Source organism: Acomys russatus, chromosome 3 (genome assembly GCF_903995435.1).
Source record: "Acomys russatus chromosome 3, mAcoRus1.1, whole genome shotgun sequence".
NCBI classification, from domain to species: domain Eukaryota; kingdom Metazoa; phylum Chordata; class Mammalia; order Rodentia; family Muridae; genus Acomys; species Acomys russatus.
The window spans coordinates 9,164,894-9,189,507 of record NC_067139.1 but is presented as its reverse complement, the minus strand read 5'-3'; the positions used below and the strand labels follow the sequence as shown (position 1 = coordinate 9,189,507).

The window sequence follows — 24,614 nt, the reverse complement described above, 5'->3', positions numbered from 1 at the left end:
AACAGCTTTAAATGCCTGCTTTTATCTGAAGTCTGAACAACATAAATACGTCCATTCTTAACTCAAGCACTCAGACATGGAGGTGAAAAAAATCATGAGCTTCTGGCTAGCCTGGGCTACATAGAAAATTCAAGGCTACTTTAAGCTATACTTACTGAGATATTATATTTTAAAAAATAAAGAATGAAAACACCCACACCCACACACACACCCTTCCACAAAACCCCCAAATCACCCCTCAAGCCAAACCAAAGGAGCAAAGAAAAGCACCATATAAGAGATCTTTTCTCCTGACTCTTGCATTCAGTTTTATACTAAAAGTTCTAAAAAAAAAAAAAAAAAAAAAACAATTAGAGAAGAGAGGGGAAAAAAGAAGGTTATTCAGATTGGAAACAGAAAAAAAAATCTATCTTCATAAATAGCAAAATTATTTAACTAGAAATCTGACAGTACTTCCTAAAAACTAGTAGGCTAAGCTTAATGAAGCTGTGAAGTAGATGAACAAAAGCTAATTGTATTCCTACTGTATTTAATACAAAAATTACACTGAGAAAACAATTCCATTCAAAATGGAATTTAAAAACCAGACCCAGTAATGTACATTTGTAATGTCTGTGCCTGAGAGTTCTGGACTCATCTGCCTGGACTCCACAGCCAACTTGAGGCCCACCTACCACAGTATTTTTTGTCTCTCCTTTTGTGAGCCACTAACAGAAGATGAATGAGCCATGGCTCTTACACACCATCAGCTTATAAGCAATTGCATCCCTGCTCTAAGCCAGCAGTCAAGAGCAACAGCAAAACCTCTAATTCCACATTTCTCTTTCCTTTTCAAGAGTAATTGTCTATTCTGACTGTTTCTACTTCCCTACAACGTATTTTCTTTCTTTAATTTTTCCTTACAGACAAAACAGACAACAGAAACCAAGTATTTGGCTCATGGTTTGTAAGCACACAGATCTGAGTTTGGTTTCCTGAATCTGTGTAAAAATGCACACTATTGGGGTGCACACTGCTAACTGGAGCAAGGGGGAGGCAAAGACAGGAAGATCACTGGGCCTGACTGCTGGCCAATAGACTCAGCTGTGCTGAGGGCCAGTAAGAGACCTTGTCTCTAAAGAGATGTGTGGTGCGAAGAAGGCAACTGAGTGGTGTTGTCTTTGTCTTCCATCCGTACACGCATAAGCATGCACATGAGACCAAACACACATGTTCATTCATTTCCTCCACGCATTAAAAAAATAAATAAAAAGCAGGCGTTCAGCAGCATTTTTCGTCTCTCCTCTTGTGAGCCACTAATAGAAAATGGCAGATATCACAATGGTGTCTTGATTCACTGGGCCTAAAAACAGGGCTCTTTCACAACTGCCAATTCTAATCTGGGAGCCATTTCTTCTCCTGTTTAACTCACCATTCATGGTTTATATGAAAAGCCAACTACCAGGTTCTTTTTGAGCCCACCTCCACAGACCCACTGTCTTTTATCATTCTCTTGAAAGCTGTTTTTGCTGGGATCATCTTTGCGATAGCTCTTGCCTAGCCCACTGGTGAGTTTTAGATTCTATGTAATTTAAGTGCTAGACAGAGCTTTGCAGAGATAGTCCCTCCTTTGCCTCAACACCCCACATTGTCTAACTCTTATGCTACTTTCCTCAAGAGACTTCCTCATCTCTCTGGCATCCTTCTTAGCTGTTCATTTTCGAAGCTCCATTTCCCAAATTTAGATAGCAACTCTGATGTCTCCTCAGAATCCCACAGCAGCGTAGCACTGGGCGGTGTGCCATCAGGGATATTGTTTCAGATTTAGGATGCTCTCCCCCTCCCCCGTGCCCCCCACCTCAGCCCACATGTCTTATGGCTCTCCACCTCAGAAGTTCATCATCAGTTGTTCACTTCCACATATCTTCAGTTTCAAGCCTCACCTTCACAATCGTGTGGTTTTCGTTTCTTTAGCCCACTCCTGGATTTCTCCTTTAGCAAATAGAAGGTAGAAAGTTAGGCATGTCACGTTGATGCCCGCCATCAAGAAGAAGATTTTATGCCAAGCGTATTCCGAGTCCTGAGGGATTAAAATTCAAACCAAGCATGAAGGACTGATCTCGATTTAATACAATACAGTATTAAAATAATATGCAGACTCAACACAGGTTATAAGCATTCAAAAACATATAAATAACCAAGAAAGTCATCATTTCACTCTACACAGGTAATTGCTTTTGTCTTTCTGTATATACAATTATGTTTTCACCAGCTATTAATATATGCCTTTGTGGGGTGGAGGTTAGAGACAGTGTTTCTCTGTGTAGCCCTGGCTGTCCTGACACTTGCTCTGAAGACCAGCCTGGCCTCGAACTCAGAGATCTGCTCCCCTCTGCCTCCCAAGTGCTAAGATTAATGGCAGGTGTCACCACTACCTGGAAATATACCAGTTTCTTTTAAATCATGCTTTTTTCTCATGGTTTATTATTCCAAAGTTCCTGTCTTTTTCAAGATATCTTACATAGACAAGAGTGTGTTGTGTCAGATAAGCATATATAAACAGGTATGCAGAAATAAAGTGTTTCAAGTGCAGTTGTTAGATTTAAATCATTTCTATGCACCATAGCTATTATTTATAGCCATTCTATGTGCAGAAATTATTAATTTGCAACAATGCCTTTCATATTATTTCATCTTTACTGTGGCAGTGTTGTGAAACAATTATCAGAAAGCAGTCCAGGTTTTTTTCCTCAAGGCCTTCACAATGTTGGGCGTGGTGGCACACATCCCTGAGATCTCAGCATTCATGAGGCAGAGCAAGGCAGAGAGATGCAAGTAAGAGGCCAGCATGGGATGCATAGTGAGTTTCCGGTCAGCCAGGCCAGCACAGTAAGGTCCTGTCTCGCAAAACAAAAACCAAAAACCATACAAATCCCAAATCCCTCAGCTGCTCTTATCCCTTTGCAAACACATTCTTGTTGTATAAAAAACACTATAATTTCCCACAAACATAATTTAAAGTTTTGATTGCTATCATATTGAACCAGCAGATCTTCGAATTAGAAGGCATTTTTACATGTTCAAGTCTTTCAGTATAAAACAATGGTGTTCTCACCACTTATTAAGTGTTTGAAATGTGTATTAAAACTATCCCCTGGTTTTCTCCATAGATATGTAAATAGTTCATTAAATATATTCTTAGATATATGATTTTTATTTTAGGGCTATAAACAATATACTAAAATTATTTTGTGCTATTTATTCAGATATTTAGAAAATAATTCATACAGACCATTGATTTATGCTATTTACATATTTATACCGTATAAGAAACCATGTCAAATTGTTAATTATCATACTTAGCAGTAGAGTCTTCTGATTATCTTTCCATTTCTTCCTTTTTCATGTGTATTTTTCATAGCTTCACTAGAACTCAGTACAAAGCTAATAAGATCTTTGCATCTGTTTGTTGCTCACAGCATGGAGGGGAAACTACATCACATTGTGCTGACATGTGCGCTGTTTCCTGCAGCCACTGCAAAGTTACCCTTACATTCAGGCCAGGAACGGCCAGCTCCCAGTTCCCCTCGCTTCTTAGCTGCGAGCCCATCTTAGTCCAGACTAGATCCAGAACTGCAGGTTTTAGGACCACGCTCCTCTCTGCTAAGAAAAGCTAGGTTCCCTTTCTTTATCTCGGAAGTGTCAGTTTATTCTAGGAAGACACATTTCCTGGTGAAAATGTGGCCAACGCACCAGACTAATGTCGCTTAAGAACACTGCCTTTTACACTGTGCGTATGTGTGTCCACGCGTGCGTGTCATGGCGTAAGAGTGGAGGTCAGAGGACAGCTCTCAGGGTTCCCTCCATCCATTATGATCTCTGGAGCTCAAACGCAGGCAGCAAGTCTCGTTGTCAAGCACTGTTATCCACCAAGCCATCGCTTTTTAGGTATATGGCCTCATGCGTTCTTCCTGCATTTTTAAAACTTTTATACCTTCACATATAAGTACAGTACACACAGTATACTAATAACAAATCTGTCTCCTTTCAATGGGAGAATTGACTCAGACCACTGAGCTCGCCAGCGCAGCATATTTGCCTTTACTTTTAAACATGTGCATATGAGAGTGATCAGACTGTGTTATCTGTCACCCATCCATCACCAGGGGTGATTTGGCTGACTAGGTGGGGGTCCCCTCCATCCCTCACTTCTCCAGGTACTTCCCTCTGGAATCTACATGCTTGGTCAAGAGGATGACTTTCCTTAAGTAGAGGAGGACCTGGCTTCTTCAGTCAAGGGTGTACGAGGAGCTGTGCTCCCTTGCTGGAATTTCCAAACAAGATCTCAGATGTGTTTTTCTAGTCATTGTTGTTTGGTTTGACTTTTGTGTTGAAAGGGTACGGTCTGTGGGACGTTGTCCTTTTCCACTCACTGCACTTGATGTTAACAGGTGCAATGAGTGGCCAAGTTTTATAAATCACTGAACTGTAGCTTACAATTACGGGAAATTTCTAGAGAGTTTCATGAGTGATGTCACCTCCACCTGGATATGTTTTAGTTTGCTTCTGTGAGGCTCATGGGGAGGTCTTGGCACTCCTGAAACACTCCAAATTTGGGTTGGTTTTTTCTGCCAAGGCAGATTGCAAAGACTGGCTATTTTATTCTGGTCACCCTTTTCCTCAAGCTAAATGTTTTGTTTATTGGGGTCACTGCTCTTTACAGACTCTGAAGAACACTCCCCAAATCAGAAGTCCTTTTTCCAATATCAAGAAGAAGGAGGAGGAAGAAGAGGAGGAGGAGGAGAGGAAGAAGAAGGGAGGCTGGAGAGATGACTCAGAGGTTAAGAGCACTGCATGCTTTTTCAAAGGTCCTGAGTTCAATTCCCAGCAACCACATGGTGGTTCACAACCATCTATAATGAGATCTGATGCCCTCTTCTGGCCTGCAGGTGTACATGCAGGCAGAACACTGTGTACATAATAATAAATAAATATTTTTTAAAAAGAAGAAGAAGCATTTGGGTACAAATCCTGAGTTTTTGTTTCTTGCAGACATTGCCTGCTAGTGCCTCTCCATCTTCAGCTTGGTCAAGTTTCATAGAAGACTCACCTACTTTCCAGCCTTAGTGTTTACATTAATAAAATTGACCCAAGCCTGTGCATGGCGCACACCTTTAATCCCAGCACTCAAGGAGGCAGAAGCAGGTGGATCTCTGTGAGTTTAGAGGCCAGCCTGTTCAAAAGTGAGTTCAGGACAGCCAAGGCTATGCAGAGAGACCCTGTCTCAGGAAAAAGAAAAAAGAAAGAAAGGAAGAAAAGAAAAGGGAAGGAAGGAAGGAAATTGACATAAACCACTCACTCTCCCATTAATGGAAGCAGAGCGTTTATAGGTTTCTTTTGCTTATATTAAGTATAATATTTCTGTTTTTTATTTTTATATGGTTGATTATGAGGGGTAAATAAGATTCTTTGTCACATATCATGGTTTTTACATTTTAAATCTCTTTTATTACTTCTTTAAATGTGTGTTGTTTCAAGTATCTTTGAGGCTATAATAATTGTGTTTGTTTCTTTCACATTTCTTCAAACATTTTGTTATTTTTCAATTTTGAGCTATATGTACTGAACTCCTTATGGAGCACGAGTTCTGGATGTTTCTCTAGAAGAACGTAACTTGCTTCAAGTAGGCAGCTAAGGTCCTGAAAAACACTTCTTGGCACGTGACAGGAGAAAGAGCTTTTGATGGGGCTGTGGAGAGGGCCAAGAGGTTACAGAGCTCTAGCTGCTCTCCCAGAGCACTGAGCTCTCTATTTCCAGCACCCATGTGGCATCCCACAATGGACTCCAGCTCCGGAAGATACGATGTTCTCTCCCAGACTCTGTGGGCACCAGATACATACATGCTACACAGGCATATGTGCAGGGAACCCACCCTTACACATAAAATAAAGACAACTAAAAAAAAAAAAAAGACTGGGGAGAAACAAGATATGAACATGGATGTAAAACTCTTATTGGTTTATTGTTTCCCGTGCTCAGTTTACCTTTTATTCAATGTGTCTCTTCCCTCGCACTGAGGCAAAGGCAGGATTCCTTCCTGGCCAGAGAGAACTCTGAAAAGCTCTGAAATTATGTTTCCTCACACCTTTCAGAAGCTAGCAGGGAAGTTTGCTCTTTGAGCTGAGAATTGATTGAGGAGACTCAGTGGAGGAAAAGGATGTGGCTGGCCCTGTGCTCAGAGACAGAACTGACCTGGTGGCCTTGAATTTCACTTCTGCAGCGAGACCAGAGCCCCTCCCAGGAGTTCCCATGGTTCTGGCTGTGTCTTCTGCCTTTATGACATCATAAGTATGTGAAGCAGCACTTTGGGAGGCTCCTCTATGGGAAAAGTGGCCACAGTGTGTGCTGACCACCTCACCCTGCCCCATGCTGTGTGGTGAAGAATGATTGAAGAAATCTCAACAGGACTTCTCTACTTGGGAGCTTGTCTTTCAACAAGCCAGCTTGTGAGCTAGTGGAATCCACAGGGGATGGTGCTGGGGTAGATAAGGACCTTTTTGTATGCTATACTATCAAGGCACTTATGTTCTCCAGTTGGTAGAAAGGAATCTGCAAGTCCATGTTACTGAGAATGCACAGGGTGCTAGAGGCTGCCTGTTCTGAGATAGCGCGCCAGCCCTGATGGAGGAGGAGCAGATGCTAATTAGACTCAGCATTTCAAGAGGGGAAAGTGCAAGGCACATACCCAGAGAGGCACAGACATCACAAGTCTCAGAAATGTTGCTGACCACATGAACAGTAGGGCAGATGGACCTTGAGAATGATTTCAGAAAGCTGGCTGCAGCTTCTCCCAGGGTATTGACCTGCTGCCTTCTCAGCTCACTGGATCCCACACACTGAATCAGGTGCCACTTAAAGACGTCATTCCTGCCTCTGCTCACAGCTTTTGTGTGACCGTCAGGGTTCCGGATGCAGAATGAGGTGCAGGTCTTTCTCACTATACACTTAAGACAGCAGGCCTTTCCTGGCTCTGCTGTGTTTGGATAAATGTTTGTCTATTGATCCACAGCAGCCAGGGGCCCTATGGCCACTCACCTCCCTGAAATCAATTTTTCTGAGTCTCTAAAATGTTCTCCTACTTGTTTTTTCAAGACAAGGCAATAAGGCTATTATGCTATTATTATTATTATTATGATGATGATGATGATGATGATGATGATGATGTGTGTGTGTGTGTGTGTGTGTGTGTGTGTGTGTACACAGGTGCCGCAGCGTGCGTACGGAGGTCAGACGACATTTGCTGTGTTGGTTCTCTCATTCCACCTTCAAGTTGATTCCAGGATTTGAACAAGGGTGCCTGGCTTGTGTAGTAAACACTGTATCTACTGAACTATCTCACCATCCAAAAGAACGTATTTTAAGTAACTTTAAATTGTCAGAGTATTTCAATTGTTTCCATCAAGAGGATTTTAAGTAATTCTGAACCAATTGCAGGTGTACTGCCTGTCTTGGTAGAGGTGACATTCTTCCTCAACCTTTAGCTCTGTATCCTCCTATTTCTTCTTTTTCTTTTTTCTTTTCTGGCAAAGCTCATCTTGTTACTTGCAGTACCCTCAGCCAGCCAAATCCTGTTTCAGCAGCTACACACTCCCTGTGTGTGTGTATGTGTGTGTGTGTGTGTGTGAACTTTCTTTACACAATCAATAGCCAACAATAACTATGCATATCTGCGTGCTACTTACCTGACTAAGGATCAACCCAGCTATACTTGAAGAAATTAGGCCTCCAAACATTCCAATTAAAGCTGCAACTGCTTTAAGAAATCCATAATATCTGTACAAAGAGCAAAGAGAAAGAAAACACAGGTGAGACGTGGTACAAATGCTTCAGGCAAAGCTACCACAATCCAATGAGGCTTGGGGGGGGGGGGCGGGGATTAATGACATCATGCATACCCATTCCTACGGCTTAAGTTCATTAATGTGGCAGAAAATAATCATAGAGGTAGCAATATTTTCATTGGTCCATGTTTCAGAAAGGTTCACCTTAGCAGTGAAAATGGGATGCTTAGAGTGAAAACTCAGCAGTGTTTGAGATTTTGAAGTACAGCCAAAGAAATTCAGAAGGCGATATGGACTACTCATGGGAACTTGACTGAGACAGATTGACTGAAGGACTCTGCTCACTCTGTCTCATCACAAAGACCCAGAGCTACTGACCCCCAAAGGATTGTTGCCAATATACCAATGAAGATGTGAGAAGGCTGTTTATAAGCAGCTATGGTTGGCCAATCCTGTATGTTCATATCAATCTTAGCAGGAAATGAACAAACAAAACAAGGAAACTGTGGAAAGTCGTAGACCAAGGAGAGGGCAAGTCCTTCCATCAGCCATGAAGAGTGAGGCAGTGCTCAGTTAAGAGCGGTTTGGTCCAGGCCTGGGAGCCTTGGTCCTTCAGTCCAGCAGAACAGGGTCTGTGTTAGACCGTCTTTCCCCTCATGTGGAGGAGATTCTTCAGATTCCTTTGTCTTATTTCCTTGTCCATACTGTTTCTACATTGCCTGGACATATTCAATGTGGGAGAAGCATAGAGCTTGTCTGCTGACTTATCAGCCTCTGCCCAGGATCCCTAAACACTGTGAGGTCCCAGGTTAGACTTTTGATCTGAGTCTCGGGAGAGGTGGACAGTATACCGTACTAGCATGCTGTCCTCGTCACTGTCCTATTGTGAAGAATACTCACTGTGAGCTCACCTCTTCAGTGACGCAACAGAACTCTTGGATGAAATTGGAGCCAGTGATGACGTGTTTGAGCCCTGTTGCTTCAGTTTTTATGAGCTCCATAAAAGTACTAGGATATATATGCATATATACACATGTTCTGGTATCAGGACAAATACGCTAACACTATGCATCGAGTCATTTCCTGTCACCATAAAGGTTATGTTGTGTCTTTTATCTTAAAACAAATAGAGGCATTTGTGGGGGTCCCTAAAAGTGTTTGAGCTCCCCTTGAACCATGTCTTTGATGTGACCCTTTTGTTCATGAACATCTGTATTCCAAGCCTCCCATGCAGCTTAGATGCAGCCCCATAATTAAGTATGGCTTGGCTTTTGGTGATGAATAGAGATGTGAGAATTTCTTCTTAAAGCCATTGCTTGCTATGGGCTTTCTTCTCCTCCCTTCAGTGGTAACCATATGCCACTGTGACCAGAGAATACATTCTGGGTGAGTGCAGTCATGTTGAATTAGATACAGTTTGCTTTATGATCCGTATGTTTGTCGACCTCCGTCAAGTCTTAGGGGCCATTCAAAATCACACACTCGGTTTTAACTGAATGCTGTCTTACCTATGTCAGTTGGGCCAAGTGTCTTCATTTGTTCTTCTAATCATCAATACCATTTCCATTTTTTGTCTCTCTCTCTTATTGTGGATTATCTAAAGGACCCCTCAAAGTCCCTGCCTTGTAGCTATGTCTAGTTATTTGAGTGTAGTGCCTGCCTAGATCAGTTGAACCTCTTAATTCTTTGAACTCCCTTAGTTCATGATGAATGTAAAGAAAAACATATGGGCTAGCAAGAATGGCTCAGTGGGTAAGGGCACGTGCTGTGCAAGCCTGGCAGCCTGAGTTCACCTCTGAGAACCCGTATAAAGATGGAAGGAGAAAACTGACTTCTCAAAGTTGTCTTATGACCACCACATGCACACACAGAGAGAGGCACAGACACAGACCCGTCCCCCCCCCCCCACACACACACGTAGAGGTCTGATATGTTTCTCTTTACTGCTATGAAGTACATTTAAAGATTTCTAGCCCTGCTTCTTGGACTAAAGTATTGCCAGGCTTCTTTTTACTCCATTGATTTTTGAATCCTTACATTTAATCTGTGTCTCTTCCTGGTAGCAAATCCACATTTCCTTCCACATTTAATGTGACCCATACAAGAAATCAGGAAGCTGAACACATGACTTACCCTCAGTCCCAGCATTTGGGAGGCTGAGGCAGTCTGCCTGTTAGGACACGTCCTCTGAAATTCACTATGAAACCACAAGATGGCGCACCTCCCTGCCCTAGGCTAGGCGGGTGTGAGCTTTATTTGATACAGGAAAGCAACAGAGCCTATAAATTGCTTTAATGTATGGCAAATTTTTGTACAATGCTCATCTGTAATTTGTTTATTCTTTAGCTGGAGCAGCACATGGTTCATTTTGTAAGCAAATGTAAGAGCAGAAGAAACATTACAGTGGGCTTCTAACCTTGACGATTTAATACTTGAGTGTAAAATGCCTGAATAAAACCTGAACACAATTAAGATGTCTGAGCTATGGTACTGTCCACTGTGGGAGGGAAGGAGAATTCAAAGGCATAAAATCCCCTTACTGATTGAGCTAACGGAAACAGTTAAAACTATTGCAGCTGCCTTACTAGGATGGCACTGCTGTCTCAGCGCACCACAGACAGACCATCCTAAGGATGTGCTTGACTCCCCAGAGGCATGGCAGCCTACTACGTCCCCGGCCGCCCATGTCTCACTCAGTCTTGTCCTCTCAACACTTCCATGAGGCCACATCTGTGTGACTCTGCTTCCTTTCAGACCTGTCTTTGCTCTAACAGGGAATTCAAGCCCATTTGAATGATGAAGCTTTGGACACATTAGATGCCACTCAAGCCATTGCCCGCTTAGATATCTTAGCTGCCGGGTGCTGGCAGACAGATTCACCGAGGCCACGGTTGCTATAGATCGCCAGCCTTACAGAAAAATGTACCTAGGTGTGAACCTTCACTGCCTCCACCTTTTGTTTTCCCCACCCATAGCACGTGGACAAGATTATTATATTTATACCAGGGCATGAAAAGCACAAAAGATAAACCTAACCCGAGAATTATTTATATTTTACAGATATACTTATTAGTGAATATAGTCGTATTTTTTAAGAGAACATATTTTAATTGATATTGACATTCTACACGTGATATTAGCCGAGAGGCTGAGAAGCAATTGGTGATGCACATTCTTTATTAAATAATTTGTGTGTTCTCATATAGTTCCATACAATTAGAAAAAATACTTCCTGGCTTTTTAAAAGGCAATGCTTGAAACTAAGTAAATGAACTGTATACATACATTCGTTCCACTTTATGTAGACCTGGTAGACAAGTTTCTCCTCAAATTTGTGACGTTAATTTTGTTTTGTTTTGTTTTACTTCACTAGAGGCTGGTAGTTTGGATAATCCTGTTAATATTTTGCCTGTGTTCTCCATGGAGTGTTAGCCCCACAGTACAATAAGAGTGCTGTCTGTTGGCTGGTGTGAATCACAGAGCTGCTTCTGTTAGTCACACAAATCTCTCAAAGGACAGATGGCAATAAAAATCAGTTTTCACACTAAGTGAGTATGAACTAAAATCTTAGATAGGATCCTGCTGCGGTTTGTATGTGTGTGTGAGGGGCTTGGTTGCCGGGGACTGATTGCTAGGTTGGTACTACAGGAGGTGGTAGAAGGGTGTGACCTAAGGGACAATCTTTAGGTCATTTGGGGACATGCCTTCAAAGGCGATGTAGCCCTTCTGTTCCCGACTCTTCTATGTCCCAGCTGGGGGAGAGGAGCAGTTTTGGTTCATGTGCACTCCTGCCACAGTGTGAGAATAACCCATAAAAGACTCAAGTCCCCCAAGCTGTGACGCAAACTGAACCCTTCCTCATTATAAACAGGTTCATTTCAAGTATTTGCCATAGCAACAGAGAGCAGTCTAACACAAATTCCATACCAGTGGCCATGACTTAAAAATTAAGTATTTGAACATAAGTCTCCTTGGTAATAAAGTAAGTAGAAGTTGCTATGAGATTAGCATCACAATATGCATAAGACAGGAGGAAGGATGCCGTAGACAGGCCCAATGACATCCAACATATGCCAAAGCAGGACTATTTCATTTATACTAAGTTATTCTCTATATAGCCTAAGTGGCCTTAACTTACAGTCCATCTCCTTCTGCCTCCTGCACGCTGGGATTATATATGCAAACACATGGACCTTTAGTACTCTTGACAACTCCTGAGGGAAACCTTCTCTTTTTACTCCCAGGCTGTAGATGAGGACACCAAGGCAGAGGTTTGCCTGAGGTAAATGGCCATAGAGACCAATAATCCACTGCTCTGACTCTGAAGTGGGCACTGACAGTCTCTGGGATGTTCTTTATAGACCTGTAACAGGTGTGCAGTCTATGTGCATAACTCTCCACATCATTATATTTGAATCACGCAGATTTGTCATCAGAACTGTTAACTCTTCTGCCCGTGAACTTCAGAATATTTAAAACCCTAATGTGCCCCAAGATCGAGTTTCAAGAAAGAAAGAGAAAACAATGTTTTTCCCTTTTCTCCTTTGGGCATTTTGTGATAGGACATTATATGGCCCACGGTGGCCTGAAGTTTGCTAAACAGCTGAGATTGGCCTTGGATCCCTGCTCTTCCCGCTTTTACCTCCAGACCACCATGCCAGAAAGAACACTATTTTAAAATCATTACTTAATAACAAACTGAGAAAAGTGCAATAATCTCTTTTACGAGAACTAGAAAAAAAGTAGCGAGGGATAAATTTAAGCAAGGAGCTGACTGCTCTGCACTCTAAGTCTATAGGGCACTGATGACTCAGACGAAGACACACAGAGGAAAAAGACATCACAAGGGTAGGAAAAGCCATTCCAAGGACCGAGAACAAAGCAGGAGGCCTGCACTACCCATCTTCAAAAATATCTCCACGGTATGGCAGTCAAAGGGGCCTGACGTCAAAGCAGACACATCGACTAATGACGTAAAATAGAAAGCCTAGAAATTAACATAGTAGGTGCTTATGGCAGGACTAGTTTTTAACAAAATTGCCAAGAGCAGGAAATGGGAAAAGGACAATAAATAGTGCTGGAACCAATGCACATCTACTTACAGATGAGAACAGAATTGGGCCTTTCTTCAGATAATATGCAATGCATTGACTCAAAAGGACTTGAAACTGTAAAATTATGAGAAAGAAGCACTGTAGGAACTGGGTGTGGTGATGCACGCCTTTAGTCCCAGCACTCGGGAGGCAGAAGCAGTTGATCTTTGAGTTCAATGCCAGTCTGGTATACAAAGCAAGTTCCAGGACAGCCAGAGTTACACAGAGAAACCAGTTCTTTAAAAAGAAAGAAAGAAAGAAAGAAAGAAAGAAAGAAAGAAAGAAAGAAAGAGAGAAAGAAACAACAAAAAGCACTGTAGGAAATGCCAAGGTTTTTGATTTGGACAATGATTTTTTTTTTTGATATGACTAAAAAATAAAATATCAAGTGACAAAAGGAAATGGAGAGGAATGGAAATACTTCAATATAAGCATTCTGCAAGGTCAAGGAAACAACCAGGGGAGTGAAGAAACAATATTTGCAACAGGAAAAATATAAGACACACATTTAATAGGGTCTTATCATTGGAAACACATCAGAAACACAGCTCAGCATCAACCTAATTAAGTTTGAGCAAAGAACTCAAATAGATGTTTTTCAAAAAGTACCTAAAAATAGCCAACAGCATATAGGTACCTCACCGTGTTTCCAAGTACACTGGCTACTAGGCACATATGAGAAAGAGGCTGGGTCAGTACGTCAGACATATCTACAGTTGCGTGTTTATTACATTATTCATCACAGATAAGAACACCACAGATAGGACAGTGTCCACCAGCACTTACTGGATAAGACTGTGTATGTGCTCTGTATGCACAATAGATGCTATTTTCCTAAAAAAGAAGGAAACACTGTCATTTTTAGCACTATGGATGAACCCGGAGGATATAATGTTGAGTGAAATAAGCAGGTCACAGACAAATGACACTATGTCATGTACATGTGGGATACAAAGAAGTTGAACTCATTAAGTAGAGAACAGAATGGGTGTCTTATTTAGTGATAAAGGGAGATCTTTAGGAAGATAATGGCCGAAAGATTCAAAATTTCAATTAGAAGAAATTATTTCAAGAGATCCATCGCACAGTACAGTGACTGTACATAACAACAATGCGTTGTATTCTTGAAAACGGCTTTGATAGAATTCAGGCATTCTCATTACAAAAAAAAAAAAAGAACCATATGAGTAATATTTATGTTGCTCAGCTCCATTCAATCCTTCTATGATGCTTCCATTTCAAAACACCAGGCTGTACACAATAAGTACATGCAATTTTATTTATTAATACAGAAATAAATAAATTTGAAGAGTGGCCTACCTGGGAGCAATATCCAAGGCATTGATAAGTTGCCCGCTGAAGGAAAAGCTGAGTGTGGAGTTGGCCAGAGTCAGGAAAATGACGGTGCTGTAGAAGTTGAAGCTTAGGTAGAGCACGCACATGGTGAAGACCACAGGACAGAGAGTCCCTGCAGAGAGAGCCAGACAGCGTGCTTAGTTGCTTCCGAACAAGGGGCAGAGGGTTTCCCCAAGCACTTGTGTGTCCTGGCTGTTCCTTACCTAAGGTGGTGAAGAGTTTCCGGATGGTAATTACGCTGAAAATCTTCCTGGACAGGAAGAAGTCTGACATCTGACCTGCTACGATACCACAGATGTAGGCAAGCAGGTAGGGGAGGCTGGACAGCAGCCCGTTCTGAGGAGGAAACATTGTTCTGAGTGCATATTATGGAGAGGCAGTCCTGGACAGTCAGTGTTTTCACTGAAATTCAGTGACTAATGTGTGCTCTGGGCTTGAGGATGTGACTCTGTGGTAGAGTTCTTGTCGGGCGTGCCAAGGTGTGGGTTCAAACCTAAGTCCCACCTAATTAATGAATGAATTAAACGTGGCTTTGATGCAAGAAACCATCCAAACACCAAAACTGTGCCTGGGACCATGAGTTCCAATGGGAAGAGAAGCACAGTTTTGGGATTGGTAAGAATTGTCACCATCCTCACAAGACTTGTTTTTAGCATCACTAGACCTAGAAAACTGCAAGAGAAGACAGCTGAGAGCAGGAAGTGTCGGCCCCGAGGAAAATGATAGAGATGATTTTGGTAACTGATGACAGACAATTGCATGCTTGCTCTAACTGGCCGTGGTAAACTCTAGGGATGACTCCACGGCTTCATTAAGACGAAGTTGAATCAGCAAGAAGCGCTCACATGACCACAGCACTATGCTGGCCACTAGCCTGAGGAAACAAGTACATTACAGAAAGTTCCGAAGCTGGGAGGCCAGACTCCATTTTCTGGTGAGATGAGGAATGGAAATCCTTTCTGAGTAAGACCCAAAGGCCAGGAGTTGTGGCTTTATTCCAAGGTAGCCGGCTGACAAGAGCTGGGCACTGTGGCAGGGGCTGGCTCAGTAACTTCAGATTAGAACTCCATTGTGTGAAGAAACGGCACTGTCAAGCTACTCTCTCTCTCTCTTTTCTTTCTTTCTTTCTTTCTTTCTTTTTTTTCTTTTTCTTTTTTTTTTTTTTTGAGATAACAGTCTTACACTGTGGCCTAGGTAAGCCCCAAAGTTAGAGCCATCTGCCTGCTTCTGGGCCCTGAGTGCCAAGATGGCAGGCAAGCATTCACCACAATACTAACTTGTAACATGTCTCAAGTAACACGCCAACATATATTGTGGGGAGCCAGGGGATGGTGTGAAAATGTGGGTGCATATGTGTTGCTGGTAGAGTTCCAGACACTATTTATACCAACACCCTTTGTGTGGGCAGAGTTCACTTGTAGAAAACCATACATCTCCAGGTAAATAGCACCAGCCAGTTAAGCAGGCAAAGGCTGAAATGATGGCCACAAGACATGAGGAGTCCTCCCCAGAATTAAACCTGCCAACAAATGGCACACTTACCTCTCTAACATTCACGTGAAGCACGGTGCTGATAAATGTCGGAGTATATGTAATCAGGAAGGTGTTCGACCATATGAAAGCAAAGCTGTTGAGGATAATGGCCCAGACTGGAAGAGACTTAAGCATTGCTTTGATTGGCAAAGGTTGTCTGCCTGAGCTGACCTGGAAAAAAAAAACCCAGGAGTCATGCTGAGTGAGGATCAGCTGCAATGCGTTTTGTTTGGAGCAGGATCTAGAAGCTGCCCCCACAGGAGCTCAGCATCCTACCTGCTGCATGAGAGAGGATACGATGTAGTCTTTCTCTCTGCTGCTCATGTACGGGTGGTCCTTGGGGTCATCGTAGAACAGAACGAACCAGGAGAGACTCAGAACGCAGCCAGCAATGCCTATCAAAGAGACACGTTACAAAGACAGCTCTTTCTTCTCTGAAACCCTGGGAGGCTCACGCTTGCACAGCCTTCTCGTAACCACTGCAGGCCCTTGCTGTGGAACGAATCTTACTGAAATGCTGATGTGACGGCGAGCTCTGTGGTCTGTCCTCCACTCACCTAGGGTTCCTGAATCTTGGGCCTTTATCTTTTCAGATTTGTAATGGCTCCCTTCAAGAGTGGGCCATATTGAGCTTTCACAGAGCTAGACACCCACAAAATTTTAATCAGCATTAGTAGAGAGGAGGAATGTGGTGATGTGGGGCAGTGTGCTTGTGAGGGTGGACAGGTTTCCCTATTATGACTCTGCCTGTAGCACACTGTGGGGATTAGGCATTTTCTGTGGCCCTTTGACTCAGTCTATGCCTCTTCCCACTGACTTAGCTGTAGATGGCTTGAAGAAATATCAGCATGCCCTCTAGCCCTGTACTCTCCTGTAATTTGGTAAATAGACAGCCCAGGAAGGGATGAGAGGGACAGTTAGTGAGAGTAGGCTCTTTTTAAACCTGAAACATCTTCTTCCTACAGTTATTTCCTTATATGTGTTTTTCTCCCCAAGATGGGATTTTTCTGTGTAGCCTTGGGTGTTCTGGACTCACTTTGTAGACCTGGCTGGCCTCAAACTCACAGAGATCCTCCTGCCTCTGCCTTCCTGAGCGCTGTGATTACAGTTGTTTGCCACCACGCCTGACTTTTATATGTATTCTTTGTGAAGAAACAGGGGTATTCTTCAGGCACCCAGTCTATGGGACGTTTTGATGGGTTCTGAAAACTCTAGCTCACTTGTTCTCTTAGGGATCTGGAATAGCGGCAGAGTGTATAAACTAACTTTGCATTGTGACAGTCTCTCTATAATTCTTTCAAAGCAGTTATTTGGTAAATGTGATGGTTTTGAATGAGAATGGCTGTCATAGGGTCATATGTTTGAAAGCTTGGTCCTCAGTTGGTGGAATTTTGGAGGAAAGATTAGAAGGTGTGGCCTTGTAGGGGAAAGTATGGCCTTGTTGGAGGAGGTGTATCACTAGGGGTAGGCTTTGTAGTTCCAAAGACCCATGCTATTCCAGTTATCTGTCTGTCTGTCTGTCTCTCTCTCTCTCTCTCTCTCTCTCTCTCTCTCTCTCTCTCTCTCTCTCTCTCTCTCTCTCTTCTCTCAATCTCTCTGTCTGTTTCTCCCTGCCCCTTGCCTCTCATGGTTGTAGTCTCACAATGTAAGCTCTCAGGTACTGTTTCAGATGCTCTGCTCCCCACCATGGTGGTCATGAACTTACCCTCTCAAACTATAAGCAAACCCTCAAATTAAATATGTTTTTAAATAATTTGCTTTGGTCATGATGTCTTATCACAATGATAGAAAAGTTTCTAAGACAGTAAATAAATCCAAAGTCTGCCAAAATTGTGACTTTGCGCAATGTGACTTGAAGGTGAAATGTCCCAAGAGGCTCTTGTGTTTGAACACTTGAAAGATGTGAAAGGTTGTGGATTCTGTGGGAAGTAGATGGAGTCTTGTTGGAGGAAGTTCCTCAACAGGGCAAGTATTGCAGCTTGAAACCCAAAGGTGATTTTATATTTCAGTTGCTGTTTATTCTGTTTGGTTATGGCATAGGTAACTGTTGAGATAGTCCGTTCTCCCAGAGAGTTTTTACAGAAGATGTGCCACAGTGTAACATGTAGTTATGTAAAGTGAGTATGAAATTATGAACTGCATTTCTGATCATCAGCCCCTTTGAATCTTGATTTCTCTTCCCCTCAGTTAAGACTGCGGATTTTTAAAAATAGGGTTTTAATATAAATTGCTCATTATGTCAAATTTAGATTTGTGTGTATTTTTTATAAAATGAGACTCACCAAAAATGTAGAAAACCATGGGCCAGCCCAGAAGATCACAGATGAATCCACTCACAAGCAGGACAATAAATGGTCCCATTACAAACCCTAACCAAGAGGCACAGAAGACATCCCTGTTAAGTTAACAAAGGCATCTGAAAGGAGAGCGACTAAGCCCCTGTGTTGTAATGAACAGTCTCCCATAAAAGAAGTTCGCGTTTCATGTTGCTGAGGAGGAATGGAGAAAATGCTTCACTCTTTTTTTTTTCTGTTGTTTAAGGACAACTCTTTTTCATTCTAAACAACTCCCCCTTTCTTTCTGACTCCCACTCTGTGAGTGCATGTGCATGCCTGTGAGTGCGTGTATGTGCCTGTGAGTGTGTGTGCATGCCTGTGAGTGCGTGTATGTGCCTGTGAGTGTGTGTACCCGACTGTGTGTGTGCGCATGCCTGTGTGTGTGCATGCCTGTGAGCACGTGTGCCCTTGTGCATTCATTTGGAGGCCAGAGGTTGCAGTTCCTGTGGCTTTTTTTTTTTCTCTTACCCTCTGTATTGTCTGAGACACGGTCTTCCACTGAACTTAGAGCTCACTGATTCTGCACGGCTGCCTGAGTGAGACCCTGGCCTCCATCTGTCTCTGCCCCAACTGTGCTGGGGCTGTACGTAGGTGTGTGCTGCTTTGCATGCCTGGTATATTACGTGGATGCTGGGGTCCTTGTGCTCGTGTGGCAAACACTACCCACTGAACCATCTCCCTGCTCCTTATTAAAGCAAGAATGTTGCAGTGGTTGTTTCTGAGGCCCCCAGCAACTCAAAACACACATCTTTAAGTCTCTCAGAAAGAACATGACCATGAGGAGATGAAAATGGGGCCTAGCCATCCTTGGCTTAAATAATTACCCGATAGCGTCATAGAGGTAAGTCGGCCTCGTTCCAAGGGAGGTGCCCATTTGACCCATACTTCATGTTGGCCTGTAGACACTGTCCCCTGAAATAAAAAGATGAAGGCTTTTGAACTCGAATAGTCCAAATTCAAACTCCGTGTCTGTTTTAAATCGCGTCTTAATACCTGGGCTATTCCCTGAAGTACTCGGCACACAATGATCAAAGCTGCTCCAGCTTGTGCGGCCAGTGGGATGAGCAGGGACAAGATGGAGCTGAAGAATAGTGAAGACCCAATTATCCTCTTCATCGGGTACCTCCCAGCCAGGTACCCAACAGGGATTTGAGCCACAACCATGCCACAGATGACAGAACTGAGAATAAGCCCTTGGATATCAAGACTCCAGGAGTACACAGGGTTCTAAAAGAAAGAAAGGGAGCCAGCTCTAAGGGCTCTGCAATGGAGATGTGCTCTGGTGCTCACGGGGCCCAGGAGTGTGATCTTCCTACTTAGTCTGTGTAAAGTAATCTCCGCTTCCTTCTAAGGTTTTTCTTCCCCCACAGAACGACATTGTTATCTTGTAATGTCATTTTGCATACGTATTTTATATTTTATCATTAATGTTTTCAAATCTAGGTTAAGTATCTCTTATCTAAAATGCTTGGGACTAGGAACGTTTTGGAGATACTAGCAAATGCATAATAATGTATCTTAGGGATGTGACCAGCCTAGCTTATTTGTTTATATGTATGCTGTATTGTTTGTTCTTCTCCTCAATGTCACAAACTAACTGACAAAAGTAACTTTAAAAAGAGCAGCTTTTGTTTTGGATCATGACCCTAGGATGTGAGTCGTAGCATCAGCAGGGACATCATGGCAGCAGAGGCGAGACAACTGCTGTGCCGCATCCATAGTTAGACAGAACAAGGAGATGAGCGCTGATGCTTAGCCTGTGCTCATGAATGCTGTGGTCCACAGGTAAAGTGAGTTATCCCACCTCGGTTAACGCCCTCACAAAGGGTGTCTCCTAGGTGCTCTTAGATCCTGCCAGGTCGCAACCAAAGTTAACCAGTTCTTTTATTTCCTTTGTAAGGTACCTTCCCTTTTTGCCTCCATCTCCTCTCCAATGCTCTTTTTTAAAGAAGTTCTAACTCTTGGGCTTTGTTATTTCTTAAATAGAAGTCACGCAACAAGCCCTTCCAAAATGTTGAACTATTCTTTTTATTATTATTATTATTATTATCATTACAAGGTTTGCTTATGTATTTAGGTGTTTTAATGAGCATTTAAGTCTGCACACCAGAAGAGGGCATCAGAGCTCATGAGACTATGGTTATAGATGGTTGTGAGCTGCTGTGTGGATGTTGGAAATTGAACTCAGGACTTCTGGAACAACAGCCAGTGCTTTTAACAGATCAGCCATCTCTTCAGTCCTCAAGCTATTCTTTAATGACAGAATATGATTATTTAGGTCCTAACTCAAAGACTGAAGCTTGAGCTTCATTTTCTAATTATTAGTATTATCTTGTCAATAATATCTGGCCTCTATAGAAATTAGCTATCAAGTTAAAGTTTTAAACCTATGCTTTATACTTTCAATGTACCTTTACGTCATCCAGAATCGCCACCGCAGAGTCATTAGTTGAATGGGCTGGCTTTGTGCTGTTCACCATGGCTACCATTGTGAGGTTTAGGCACACTCGCTGGGCCATGATGGTAATATTACAGAAGTGCAGAAGGATGGCCAGCCCATAGCGAAAGGAACAGAAACCTGGAACTGAGCGGTAGAAAACAACAACTCAATTAGTAACAGTGTTAAAGTAAAATTTTAGGCATTTGGAGCTCTAGATATCCAAGATGCTAAATTAAAACTTTATTGTAAATCATCCTTCTAGAAATTACCATATAATGGGAAAACGTGGGACCGATATAGTAATTTCTATTTTCCTTAAGACATAGTTCCACTTACAATATCCCAGAATGTTAACCCTACAATATCCTAGAATGTTTGCAAATGTTTTGGAGCATGTCTATTTTAAAGAGACCTTTGACAAATACCTTGGGTTTCCTTTGGAAGTAGGTCCCTTTAATGATAATCAATGGTATTTTCCCTCAAACTACTTTAATCTTCAAACTGATAGGACTACTCTGGTTGAGAAACATATTTTCATATTGAGAAAATTTTTTTCTCAAGAGAGTAAACTTACTGAGGAAAGTATCAAGCTATAGTAAGGAATGCAGAATTTCTCCAAAGCCAAGCAGGTTCCTGGAAAGAAGCAGGAAGTTCAGAAGAACATGTGTGTATGTGTGTGCATGTGTGTGTGTGCATGTTTGTATACATGCTCATATTGGGGGGGAGGTGGTTGCACATATGTGGGGTCTACTTCTAGTGCTTTCTACTTTATTCACCTTAGTTTTTGAGAAAGCATCTCTTGTGGACCCTGCAACTCTCTGGGTAGACTAGACTGGCTGGCCAGGACTGGGACCATAGGCACAATTCACCACACCTAGCCTTTTAAATGGGCACTGGGGGGTCTGAACTCAGGTCACTGCACTAGTGTTGTGACTGCTTCCCTGACTCATCCATCTCCCCAGCTTCTAAGCATTCTGGGGTAAATAGACTAATGTAATTCAATGTAGGAAATAGTGTCTGCTTTGAAGAACAGCATTTATCCCAAGAAAAATTAATGCACGCTCACAGAAGAGACTTGTAGAAAAAGCTTTGCATCAGTTTTACTCCAGGTAACAACGTTTAGGAAGAGTGAACACACTGTGTTGTGCTAATGTAACGCACAGTACTCAGAATTAAAAAGGAAGGAGGCACTGAAAGACTCAGCTGCCTGGATTCATCGCCGCAAAGCATGCTAGGCTAAAGAACTCATCTCCGAAGGGTGTCTACTAGAGCAATCTATTGCTATCAAATCTCCTAACAGTCAAAAATAATCTGCGCAGCCTCTCTATGTAATTTCTTTTTTTTGAAATGTCCTTCTCTGGATTCAAATAATGCCTTATTCCTCATCATGGCGTCCCACACATTCACACGCAGAGTGTGCAGCGGCGGGCCTGCGTTCATGGAACTCGTCGGTCTTACCACACTTGCAATGGGATGGCCTTTTGAAGGCACAGCATCAGCTTGGTGGAAATGCTCTGCAGCACTGGAATGGTATTATGCTAAAGGCCATAAACACTCCCAATCAGTATCCAATACATGGTGCTGTTTTCCCATAGTCACAATTTGTGAACTCAGGAACCATGGGGTGGGAATAGGAACCATCACCCCTAGGGATTTGTCAGCAAAAGTTTTCCTTCCTATTTTCAGGAGCAAATTCTCTGCTGGCCTCTATATATTGTTTCCAGGGGAAGGAAATGCAGACACCAGTGGCATAGCAAGGACTCCACTGAGCTAGAAGATAAGGCTGCTCCCCTGGGAGATTTTGGGGTCTGCAGCCTCTGAATCAATGGGCTATGAATGGAGTTAATGCGTTAACGGGGTGATCAGCCTGAGCTACCAATAGGAAAATCTGCCTTCTGTGCTGTAACTTTGCAAAAAGAATGTGGCAAATAGGGGTGGTCCTTTAATGTCCCGCTTAGTTTTTCCAGCCTACTGATTAAGGCCCATGAGACTCAATTACAACTCTATTCAAGGAGGACTACAAATGACACAGACCATTGGGAATCAAGCTGTAGAAGAGGTGCTTTATGAAGACAAAGGTGTAAGATGGCAGTGGTAAGCATCAGCTGTGACATATGACATATGTTTAAATACCAGCTATGACATGTGATTAGTCCCAGAAAGAGCAGTGGTGATTATCTTCCCTATTTTGCTAAGAATACATTTGTGTCCATACATACATGTATTAAGCAAATGTCCTTCTTTTTTCTTTCTTCTATCCTGGTTTTACCATCTGAGATGACACTTGTTGACCAAACACAGCTATTCAAGCATTGTTGGTTGCACCATAGTTATGGGATGTCAGAAAAACACTAAGAATCATGTGAAACCTTTATTGTCTTTTCTGAAAATTTCCGAGTTTATGCTCCCCCTAGACCCTTGCTCTCCCATGCCACCAGCAGCACTGTGTGAGTTTAGGAGGGTGGCCCCTGCACAGCAGACAGCACTACCTTTCTTGGGAAGGCACTGGTTCTCCATTTGATGCTTATCTTCTTGTTGATGAGTTTGGTCTCCATCCACTGTGGGTGCAAAACACACTGGTCAACATAATTCAACTGACCCAGCACCCAGGACTCCCCGCTGACTGAAAACAGTGAAAGTGGAAAGTTAACACAACCCATTGCATCAGTGCCCTTTCACCTCCATTGAGGGCCTTACTTAACCTTCCACTTTCATGATACTTTTTGATTCATTAAGATATATATATATATATATATATATATATATATATATATATATATATATATATATATATACACACACACACACACACACACACACATATACATGCATATATGTGTCTGTATATGTGTGTGTGTGTGTGTGTGTATTCTGATAACTATATGAAACAAGAAATCCTGCCAAACCATGTTTTTTAATTATCTAAGCCAAACCAATTAAAAATAAAGGATTTCTTAAAGAAGCAAAAACTGAGAACATTTGCTGACAGTTGGCTTGCCCTGCACAGCAAATAAATCAACAGAAAGCCACTGGGCAAAAAGAGGATACAGTGGTTAGAAACTTCCATGTACATAAAGGCCAAATGTTGCAAAAGGAGTAAATGCAAGTGAGACTCATTTTCTGCACCTTAGGATTTATGACTGTCTTCTTATTAGTGCCCGCCTCTCTGGAGATGGACCATTCTCTACAGCCCCATGTAAACCTATCTGTAGCCTCAGGTCCTCTGGAAAGAGAGCTACTGCAGCTAAGCCTTCATCTGCTGGGGGAGTCTGGTGAAGACTGTAAGCTAAAATTCAATTCCTACATATGCTGTGAGTCTAGACTTTGATATCTGACTTTATCAATTCACACGAGCCCCACGTGTCCCCCAGACACCTAAGATTGGTGTGTTTGAGACATTCTAGAATTAATAGAGCATCAGCCACAATTTTCACACATTGGAGCCTTCTTTGAACTTCGGTTTATGCAACAAATACAGTACAGGGTATTAAACCCACAGAGAAAACCTGCATGTTTACTATATATAGAACATAATACACAGATATTACACACACACACACACCTACATATACATACTATACAAAGAGAAACACTATACATACATACAACATAGCACACAGATACTTTGCACGCACATATTACACACAGAGAGAAACATTACATATACACATAAGCAATACACATATGCTACACATGGACACAAACACTATACACATACTACATACACAGAAAAAGACCACACAATACTATACATACAACATGGAACACAAATACTACATACAAACACACAGAAACACTGTGTATACATAAACAGTATACATACACAACACACAAAAATAACATACACACAAACGCTACACACAGAGAGAAATACAATGCATATGACATACATACAAACACAATATATGGATACTACGCACATAGAGGAGTCCTGCATACATACTACGCACAGACAGAAGACCACACACAGTAAAATACAACACAGTACACAGATACACTATCCACACAAATACACTATGTACATATCACGCACACA

General features: G+C 42.2%; 1 protein-coding gene across 1 annotated transcript; it reads right to left on the bottom strand.

The window, feature by feature from the left end:
• Positions 1-1,868: 1,868 nt before the first annotated feature.
• Slc17a1 (solute carrier family 17 member 1) lies at positions 1,869-23,110 on the bottom strand. The gene is made up of 11 exons (XM_051169193.1): positions 23,068-23,110; positions 20,550-20,722; positions 19,132-19,365; positions 18,963-19,050; positions 18,085-18,171; positions 16,079-16,197; positions 15,812-15,973; positions 14,473-14,605; positions 14,234-14,381; positions 7,722-7,812; positions 1,869-2,059 (listed from the first exon to the last, which is right to left on the bottom strand). The coding sequence occupies exons 1-11, from the start codon at positions 23,093-23,095 to the stop codon at positions 1,925-1,927; spliced, it is 1,398 nt and encodes a 465-aa protein (XP_051025150.1). The 5' UTR covers positions 23,096-23,110; the 3' UTR covers positions 1,869-1,924.
• Between the last annotated feature and the right edge of the window lie 1,504 nt (positions 23,111-24,614).